This window comes from Mesocricetus auratus, unplaced genomic scaffold (assembly GCF_017639785.1).
Source record: "Mesocricetus auratus isolate SY011 unplaced genomic scaffold, BCM_Maur_2.0 Super-Scaffold_100676, whole genome shotgun sequence".
Classification (NCBI taxonomy): Eukaryota; Metazoa; Chordata; class Mammalia; order Rodentia; family Cricetidae; genus Mesocricetus; species Mesocricetus auratus.
In genome coordinates, this window is record NW_024429266.1 from 31,499,055 (window position 1) to 31,509,653 (window position 10,599).

The 10,599-nt window shown below is 46.4% G+C and overlaps 1 protein-coding gene across 2 annotated transcripts in view; it reads left to right on the forward strand.

The window, feature by feature from the left end:
* Nucleotides 1-1,275: 1,275 nt before the first annotated feature.
* Tnn (tenascin N) overlaps nucleotides 1,276-10,599 on the forward strand; it is a 69,547-nt gene continuing 60,223 nt past the window's right edge. Inside the window, exons 1-3 of one of the 2 annotated variants that reach the window (XM_040738776.1) lie at nucleotides 1,276-1,380; nucleotides 8,274-8,715; nucleotides 9,847-10,221. In XM_040738776.1, the coding sequence (XP_040594710.1) occupies nucleotides 8,307-8,715; nucleotides 9,847-10,221 (784 nt within the window). In that variant the 5' untranslated portion in view covers nucleotides 1,276-1,380; nucleotides 8,274-8,306. Of the gene's footprint in view, nucleotides 1,381-8,107; nucleotides 8,716-9,846; nucleotides 10,222-10,599 lie in introns of those variants that run through there. The other variant, XM_040738778.1, reaches the window with a different exon arrangement.

Here is a 10,599-nt window from a genome sequence, read left to right on the forward strand (position 1 = left end):
CCTTATCCTTAGCTACTGCGTTTGTTATCTTCTCCTTTCTATGACAAAGTACCTGATAGACTAAACCTGAGAGAGGATGAGTTCATTTTGACTCACAGCTTATGTAAAGTCCATCATAGCAAGAGAGGCATAGCAGCAGGAGTGTATGGAGTCTGGCCATGGGATGAGGAAGCAGAGAAAGACAAATCTCCTGTGGTCCTCTCTTTTTTCATTCATTCTGGGGCTCAAGTCCATGGGATGGTTCCATTCATGTTCAGGGTGGGCCTTCCCCCTCAGTTAAACCTCTGGAAACACCCTCACATTCACACTTAGACACCTGTCTCTAGGGTGACTCTAAATCCCATCAAGACTAAGTATCACAATTGACTTATGCATTAGCCCTTTCTCTTTTGAAAAATTGTTTTTCAGTATAGAGCCTGAAGAGCAGAGTGGGCCTGGTTCAATAACAAAACCGGAGACAACTCCTTCCCTCTGTCCTCATCCATCTCTTTCCCTCTAACAGTCTTTGACGGTAGTGGAGATGAGCTGAGGAGCCCTGGGCTCTCTCCATTGTGTTGTGGATCTGCCCTCCAGAATCTGTTTTGGGCAGAGCTGGGGAGGACTGGTAGGGGGGAATGAAGCAGGTTGGCCTGTGACCCACAGGAATGCCACAGGAGGATGAAAGTCTGTATGCAGTAAGAGAAAAAACTGTGACTGGCAAGGGTGACACTCTCCTTCCTTGGTTAGAGTTCCCATGTAGCCAGTGCGTAGGAGGCACCTGGGAAGGTGTGAGGCAGTGTGGGCCCCAAAGCCCTGAGTGTGTTCTTGTCCTCGGCACTCTTCTGAGCCCTGCCTCTCACAGGTGTGAGGTGATGGAGGAGTGGGGTCTGAGCGGGGTCCACCCCTGGAGGTTTCTGCTGTCTTCTCTCTACACTAAAGGATTTTTCTTATTTTAAGAGTAGTAGGCAGTAAGTTCTGGAATGTCTGAAACATGGAAAAGAGACTTAATAAATATACTTTCAAACCCGAGACTCAGCTCCTGGCCAGGAGACATACAAACTTTTTAATATCCTTGTTCTGCATCTGCTTAAATGGAAACAGCCCCTGGTATTTTTAGCTGCTGTGTAATCAAAGTAAGAAGGAAAGGGGGAATGTATATTTTTTTCCTTTCCTAGTTAGAATAGGAGAATGAATTGCTCAATCCTTAACAGAGTCCGGGAAGGGAGGAAAATCCCGGAGTCCCCACTGATTGGCTCCTCCTCTGTCCTAGCCATGATTTAAACCCAGGGAGGGAAGAAGAGAGAGGAGAAATCGAGGGACAGACCAGCATTGAGGTCTGCATTACCCGGACCGGCTCACAAGAGGCAGGAGGGTTGGAAGTGGTGTCCGGCAACCTTCCAGGTAAGAAAGTTAGCAACTGAGGCTTTATCTATGATTGGTGGGAGGATGGCTAACGTGGAGTGGCCTTAGACTGAAGTGTACTACTGAAAATCCAGGTAAGGCAATACAGATTGAGTTAAAAAATATCTTCCAGGACCTGTGAACCATGCCCTCAGTGGTATTAGACTCCGTGCTCCCCATGGCAGGAGGTACCATCCCCATACCTGTCAAGTACAGTGTGTGGGCACCAGATTCTACCTGGAGCAGTGCATTTTACATGAAGTGTTTTCTAAGTCTATTCATGTTTCTTCTTGCAAAGACCTCTTCTCTCTGTGTTGTATGTAGCTCGTTCTCTTAAATCAGAATTTTCTTTTCAGTCGTGATAAGGAAACTATTATAATTTTTCCATCTGAAATTTTGTGTGAACCAATGAAGCATGTCTGTGGACTCACATGAAGGGGCTCATTTAGTTTTATATGTTTTAATTGTTATTTTTGAGAGGAGAATTTCTTTCCCTTCAATTCTCACATATTTACCCTCATAGTGCCCCAAGCAGGCATTTTGAAATACTTCAAGAGCGATGTGGTAGACCAATTTTGGGAGATCTGACTTTTTATTTGTAATTTTTGAGGGTGGGGAAAAGGCTGGGATAAGAGGGATTGAGGAAGACCAGGCGAGAAAAGGCAGCAGCATTTCACTCTTAAGGGTGAGATTTGCTTATATAAGCATTAATAGAAGATTAAGCTCAACATAAAAATAACCAATTATCCACATCTGACGCAGGTAAGCCACGGCTCTGCATCTGTTGCAGACTCACTCAGAGTGAAGGTGACAGTGTCAAGAGAAGAGACACAGGAAGAAGTAAAGAGTATCAGATATTGGTGTCTTTTTCCCCTGGAAGCCAAGGGGAAATATCACCTGGTTTTCTTTCATGCTACTTTGGATTCTCTTAATGTCTCTAAGGGTGTTGATTCACAAAGCAAGGAAACTAGGGCAGATGATTTCCAGTCCATCTTGTGGCTTTTGGCTTCCATTCCAGTGCTATGCTGTGGTTTGACATGTAGGGTAGAGCAGCTCTTTTCTGAGATGAGACCTGAGGAAATCATGCCCAGGCCCATGGAAACTCCATCGCTCACTCCAGAGCCCTGGCTCTCATAGGATCTGGCTGCAGACATGAGGTCATGGTTTAAGTTCTGTTCGAGCATTTGGAACCACCAGTCTGCGAGTGGTTGGTGCTGGGATATCAGGCCTGATTCCTATAGTCAGCAGCTTGGCCTGGTTACACCACAGAGGACTCAGGCAGATGCCAGCCAGCTGCTATCTAAATATGTGCATAGCCAATGTGGGTAGAATAGCATAAATTCTTGGAAATTAGTGTTGCCCCTTCAGTTTGATGGACGGCTGGAACTTTAAAGTGTTTCAGTGTGTGAGGAAACACATTGAACTAAAGATAGAAATTGTAACTTTTCACTGTGTATTATTAGCATTCACCTGAAGCATAAGCGTCATCAGATACCCATCACCGCCATGGAGAATAGGGATAATTATAGATCAACTAACACTTTAGCATTCTGGGGGCTGGGTTGGTAAAAGCAGGTTCCTGAATTTAGATCTTCTGTCTATTTTATCTTCCCATTGTGAATGAGACTGTCCCATGGAGACTAATGGAATCAATCCATTCGCATGGGGTAAATAACTGTCTTTGCCCATTGATCACAGACAACTTTTATAGCTCTTATCATAGAGACTGGTGTATAATGAGTATTTAGAAAGTGGTAACTACTATCATCATCATTCATTGAACCCTCTACAAAAGGCAGATTAAGATTTGGTTTATAAAACAAAATGAACCTGTTGAAACTCCTGAAAAAGTAGTTGAGCTCCATGGTTGGGCTGGGCACATCATCCATTGTCTTTTTCTGTCTGGTGGGTAGGAAACATATGGATAGAGGGTTGTTGCATAAGGTGTGAGAGCCCTTACAAACACTTCCTGGGCACTCATTAGGTGGCCTCACTAAACTAGGAGCACAGGAGCACATATCCTGGAATGTGATGTTATATAGAGCCACATCTTCATTCTTGACTGCTCTCTCTCATCCTGTATTGAATGCCTGTTCACAGAGTTCAGAGTCAGGGATAAAAAATGTTTGTATGAATTTGGCTCAACTGGATGCTGGCCTAGCAGAAACAGTGCTGCCTCATATTCTAGGTTCTCTTGCATATTGAAGAATGGGAAATGGGGACATTGGTTGTCTGAGGTCTCACACACAGCAGGGGTCATGCCACAGTAGGATGTTCAGCTCCTTGAGAACTTGATTTCCTAAGGCACTCTTGTCACAAGACTCAGAACCACTCAGGGATGAGGCTGTAGAACACTGGAAACTAGGCTCAAGAAGAGCAGAGAGAGGAGTGAAGTTTGCAGTGACATTTGTGACATCAAGACATCCTTAGCCACCCACTCCTTCATTTTCTTTCATAGTTCAATGAAGTCCACCCTATTATTTTGGGAGAGAATATCTTCTTAGTGACTCTACTGGAAATCCATGATAATACAGCTGCTCTAGACCCAAAGCAGTGCACTCATTTGCTTGTGGTTAACCGTTAGGCAGGATGAGCTCATGCAGGAGCAGAGAAAGCCCTGGATTTAAGTATGGAGCTCTTTGCCAGTGGCTAGAAGCTGGCAAGTGGTTATTTGATGTAAGTAGTATTTTTTTCCTGACTCAGAGTATGTGTCTTTCTTTGGAGAGAATGAGGTGACACAGAGGCCATTCAACCCTAATGAGAACACCTTAGAAACTGAGAGGCCCTTCTCTCCTGCTAAGGCTTGGTTGACATGAGCCCAGTGGATGGAGGTCTTGGTATTCTCTACTGTTTTCTACCTTCTCATGAAAAGTAGTGGGACCTAAGCTTGCTGTGAGGGAAACACAATTCATCTTTCTATGCATCAACTTTCACTGGTTACAGGCCAAGTAGGCTTAGGCTTCCATTACTGATTTATTGATGTTTTGCTGAATACCTGGTATGTCTTGGCTTCCTTTCCATTCAGAGCCCCTCTCTCGAAGGAAATATGGCAGGAAAGAGGATATTTGGTGTTTTTCTTTCCACATCTACAATATATAATGCAGAAAGATGAAGAATCCAGACATGAGGAGTGGATAGACCTGGTGTGTGATTACAGCTCTGATGCTTGATGGTTGAATGGCCTGACAATATTTTTTTTTTAACATTTTGAGTGCTTATGACAAAGAATGTTGTTGATTGACTATCACCATTTTGAGCATCAATTAAAGATAATGTTTTAAAATTGTTTGGGCCAGTACCCACCATCTAATAAACACACATAAATCTTTATGTAATTCACAAAATATTTGGCCAACGCTATGCTGTGTGACTAGGAAAGCAGGAGGAACTTGTATTGTCCTAACAATTGCCATTCCTGAACTGACAGGCATCCTGGGCTGGGAATAGATGTTCAGATTTGGACGAGGTCCATTTGGGATACAAATTAAAGCCATGGGAGTAGCTGCAGCTACCAAGAAGAAAGAGCAAGCAAACATAGAACCCTGGGACATCAGTGTGTCTCAAGGCAGATCCAGGGGACCCTCCATCTAGCTCATGGTGAGCAGTAAACCCTGTGAAGGGCTTTCTCAGGATGGCCATGGAGGCAGCATTTACTCCTGCCACTGTCTCTTGCCTTCTTACACCACTCGATGCCCCTCCTGCAATGATGCTTAGCTTCATTGAGACAGTAGTTCCTGGGGGACCCCTGGTTTCCATGGTTTCCTGTGTATAAATGCCCTTTGCTTCATGAATTCCTCCAGCATCTTCTCCACTTCATATCAGAAACGACCTCCCCGTAGAATCATCGTTACTCAGAAACGTATCATCTATTGTTTTTCTTGGTGACACTTGGTGTCCCCGTCATCCCACACTGAGAGCTGTCTCTGGTGTGCTATGCATATTAATACAGGGGACGAAGTCATGCCTTCCTCACGCTGCTCAGCAAGGGGAGGCTCTCTAATGCCACTCCTTGGAGCCAGAGTTAGCAGCTTCCCTTCTTGCTCACACTTGACAGTGTTAGATTGAGGATTTCCCCTGCTCATCTTCTTTCGAGCAATCACTCTGCCCAGGAAAATCTGAGCTCAGCATGTGCAATCTGAGAGGCTGTGATTAGCAAGGACATCTTGTTACAATTCAGTACAGGCGACACAGAAGGCTCTTGCAAGAGCTTCTGGGGTTTCTCATGTTCCAGGCTTCAAAAACAAACACTGTGAGACGGGGTTTTTGGACAGTCTTGCTGTGGTTTATGGCAGGAATTCCCTTTTTTTGTTAGGAACTTCTTCATAAAAAAAACATCTGCATTCCATTTAGGACTCAGGAATAGGGAGTAGAAGGTTGGAAGGTGGTATTGGGTGGTAGGAATGAGCAGAGATATTGGTTTAGTTGACTCTGTGGTTGTCCAGAGGGGATTTTGGATAGTATAGATTATGTCTTGCTACAACAACAGTAGAGGCTTGAGTGAGCACAGAAGTGAAGGCTCCATTGCTCACTGAGTCTAAATTGTGGCCTTGCACTTAGTGGCCACATAATCAGCAGCAGTTGTTATGGCCGCTGCTCCTCAGCTTCCAGCTTGAGACTTAAGAGGACAGTTTGTGTTTGGTTGTTTATCACCAGGATGGACTTTTGAATGAGTCTCTATTCCATATTCCTAATCCACACTTATCCTCCAACTCATCTTGCTAGCTCCTCTCCCGATTGCATCTTCTCACAGAAGTCTCAAGCAGATCCCCAAGCTTCTCTACTTACTTTGGTATTAAGTCACTTTTGTGAATGCAAATCCTTTTTCTTGTCAGAATCTTAGTCTCCTCCAGTACACAGCTTTTCTTCACTGCTAGCTCAGGTTGATGGTATCTACACAGTGTGTGTGTGTGTGTGTGTGTGTGTGTGTGTGTGTGTGTGTGTGTGTGTGTACCTGGATGCTGTCCATCATCTTCTCACTACTTGTGCAACTGTTCTGGCTTTCCCAAGTTACTTTCTGAAGTGTGGTGTGATGTGGGGAACGGACACCTTTGTTAGTTAGCTCTCTGCAGTTATTGAGATGGTAAATGTCCACAGTACTGGACTCACACCCCTCTGTAGGGACTGCTTATGAGTGCTTCAGAGACTTCCCGTTTTCCCTTCTGGCACCTCCTACAACTTTGCCCACTGGGGTAGAGAACCCCTGATGAGCCATGTGACCATGTCTCAGCTGCAGCCCCACTTGTCCTGTTGGGGGGCTTTAATGAGCCTTGCTCTATGGCATCAGCCTGACCTCACCAGACTCCAGGATGGAGTTTTATGGAGCTCCACCCACATCTCTGCCAAGGGCCAATCCCTACATTGCTCCTGGCTAGGAAGGCATCCATCTCTTTTCCTGCCACACCCTTCCATTCATCCTGGTTTCACCAACCCTCCTGACTTTCAATAGATGTATAGATGCTTGCTACCTATGTATTAATGGAATCCCGGCAGTAAGAGAGGTCCTCTGACCATTCCATTCCATCTGGAGAGTGTTCCAGTGCCTGAAATTCAGAAAGAGCTTGGAATAGGTGAGCTATTTTCACTGCTATTCATAACACATGTCTTGAATGATAGGCAAAGCTAAGAATTGAGTAGCACAAATGAGTAATATGAAGACCTCTCTCTTGCAGAATAACTAAATGAATATGAAATCCCCAACACACGAACTAGCTAAGGTTTAAAGCTATGGAAGTGCTTATTACCCTGATTTGATCATTACATACAGTACACACATGTTGGATTACCACACTGTGACCCACAAAGAAGTACAAACATGACAAAAGAACACCAGCTCGATGCTGTTCTGGTTAGTTCTCTATGATGACACATCCTTTCAGTACAAAGAACAGTGTATCTGATCAAATGAGGGAACTGCATGTGGGCAAGGGTATTTGCAGCAGCACTGCATATGAATGTAGGCCAAGCACACAAGTGTGCTCCAGCTGGCGTGAGGGAGGGCAACACAGAAAGTTTGAGGACGGGCAATCTTATTAGAAATCATTATTCTCTGTGGGTTCAGGTGTGGGAGTCTTGAGCGGAGTCTTGGAGGCGGTGGTCATGGGTCTAAGCACTCTGCCCTTCCTGGCTGTGGTACTCAGGACAACTTCCTCAACCTCCCCAGCATCTACCTCCTTATTGGTGCACTAGAGCAATGGCATGGTGGTAAGCATGGACCCGAGAATCAGATTGCTCAGTTTCAAATCCTCCTTCTGGGCTGGAGGTATATTTAACCTAGTAATAGAAACTCAGACAATAAGCAAGAGATCCTCCCCTAAGCATTGAAAGAAAAAGCCCACAGCTCTTAGCTGTGTGCTTTCAAATGTGTTTCAGCTCCCTGTCTGTAAGTAAATATATATGTATATATATATATATGTATGAGCTATATCTATGTATGTATCTATGTATGTATGTATGTATCTACCTACCTATTTCTCTCTCTCTCTCTCTCTCTCTCTCTATATATATATATATATATATATCAGCGTAGTTCAGCATGAGAGCACTTGCCTAGCATGTGCAAGGTCAAACTCAGTTCTAAGACATGTGAAAGAAGTAATGGGGTTGACAATAGGGTTGTTGTGATGACTGATGAGTCAGTAAATGGGAATACTTCAAATAGTTCCTGTGGCTAGCAAGCGTTCTATGTGCAGCCATTACTGTTGATCGAAGAAGTGGTCAGTTTTCAGGCTGCTTTGAACACTAGGGATTAGAGTGCTGACAGGCTGGCTTGGGTGAATGTGAAGAGAAGCCCTTCCTGGTACTGTGAACAGAGTGTGGACTCAGAATCTGCAAAAAGGGATGCTGGCCTCCCAGCAAGCCTCATGACTTTCCTTGTGTTTTCTTCCCGGATCTAGGCCTCCTGGAGTGTCTGATCCCATCCTCCAAGAATGGGTCTCTGGGGGATCTTTGCCTTCCCCCTGGGGCTCCTGCTTGCTTCTGTGCTCCTGGTGGCTTCAGCCCCAGCCAGTCTGGAGTCTCCTGGCTGCAGTGACAAGGAGCAACAGGTCACTGTCAGCCACACCTACAAGATTGATGTGCCCAAGTCGGCTCTGGTTCAAGTTGAGGCTGACCCACAGTCCCTCAGTGATGATGGGACATCACTCTTGGCAGCTGGGGAGACTGGGGAGGAGCAAAACATCATCTTCAGGCACAACATCCGTCTTCAGACTCCACAGAAGAACTGTGACTTGGCAGACAGTGTCCAGGATCTGCTGGCCCGGGTGAAGAAACTGGAGGAAGAGATGGCAGAGATGAAGGAGAAGTGTAGTGCCAACCGCTGCTGCCAGGGAGCTACTGGTGAGATTAGCACCTGGTGTTCACTCACAAACATTTAGTGAGTGTCTGCTGTGTACCAGGTGCTGCACTAGCCTCATGGGTACTGCGAGATCCCGGTGCAGGCCCCGCTCACGGTCAGCTTTTCTTAGGGTGCAGGCCACACCATGCTGTTTATTCACTGATACAGCTCAAGGGGCATGTGGAAGGCTAGGCAGGGAACGTTCAGCAGGCTGGCCTCATGAGTTAATGACACTGGAAGGGAATGATGCCAGGGCTGTCTTACTGATGGCCCAATTGCTGTTCAAGGGGTAAGTATAGAAAGAGAGGAAGGTATAGAAAGGAGGGGAAGGAAGCTGAATGCCATGTTGAGAAATTTCTTCAACTGTCCAACGAGGGTGACTTATCAGCTAGCACAGTTCTGAGACTTAGAAGATATATGTCTGTGTCTTGGCCAATAGGAAGTAGTCAGACAACTAAACATTTTATTAGTAATAAAGTACACTTTTTTTTTAAACAAAGATGACTTTTCTCGCCTCATGTTTTCAGAACATAAGCTACCCAGTGACAGTGAGTGGTAGTTTTTATTGTTTTGGTTAAGAGTACCCACTAAATGTCAGGTACAGAACTAGAAACCAGGGGCACACCACTGTGAAGAAAGCAGCATGGTACCCCCCCCACCCCCCCCCCAGCCCCACTTTGGAATTTTCCTTAAGAAGGGAAGGTGACATTCCAAGAAGCAAAAGGTACTGTATTGACTTCCCCGACCTCCAACTTACCCTAGCTGTGTAGGAGGGCCCTGGCCAAGGGCCTTGACTCGTTGGGCCTGGGCTATATTGCAGGTTCTTGTAGACTCAGCTCACAACCAGCCTCGTGGGTGCAGTTCCATTCACCAGTGCATGGAGTCCTGCCCCTTGAGGTTAAAGACTGACCGCCAGTCCCTTTATGGAAAAACGCTAGTCACCACCTTTCAGAGAGGAAGGGCCCCAGTGAATTCATTCGAGAAGCAGCCTTTTAGGCAAACAAAAGAGAAACTGAGATTTGGCTCCAGTGTAAAGCGTTTTCCTCACAGAGCTCCCACAAGATCCAGAAAATGCCAGCCATCTCTAACCAGTGGCCTCCATTCATCACCTGTTTCTCCTCCCCTCCTGGCAGATCTGAGCCGCGACTGCAGTGGCCATGGGACCTTCTTCCCAGAGACCTGCAGCTGCCACTGTGAGCAGGGCTGGGAAGGCGCCAACTGTGAGCTGCCCACCTGTCCAGGGGCTTGCAGCGGCCACGGGCGCTGCGTGGACGGGCGCTGCGTGTGCGACCAGCCCTATGTGGGGGTCGATTGCGCCTATGCCTCCTGCCCCCAGGACTGCAGTGGGCATGGCGTGTGCGTGCATGGCGTCTGCCAGTGCTACGAGGACTTCACGGCAGAGGACTGCAGCGAGCAGCGCTGTCCGAATGATTGCAGCGGCCATGGCTTCTGTGACACGGGCGAGTGTTACTGCGAGTTGGGCTTTACCGGCCCTGACTGCTCCCAGGGTGAGAGCTGGAAAAGCGCTTTGAGGGCCATCCTTCCCATCATCCTTGGTCTCGATTACACTAAGTCTATCTCATGTCTTACTCAGGAGTCTCGCCCTTTACCCTAAATAATGATCCCCTTGGAGGACTTAACAATAGAGTTGATTGGTGGGGAAGGGGCTCCCCAGGTCCCACCCCTACTTCAGGGACTTATACAATCGATGGTTGCTGGGTGTGGCTTCTAGTAGGTTGATGAGCACCACACCCACGGGTATACAAGAAGGAAGCACTAACTGGACTCAGAAAGGGGGAGGGTGGAGACCGGAAGAGAAAGAGGAGAGGGAGGGATGTGAAGGTGGAAGGGAAAGTGTTGAGGGGGAGGAAGTGAGGAATAGATGT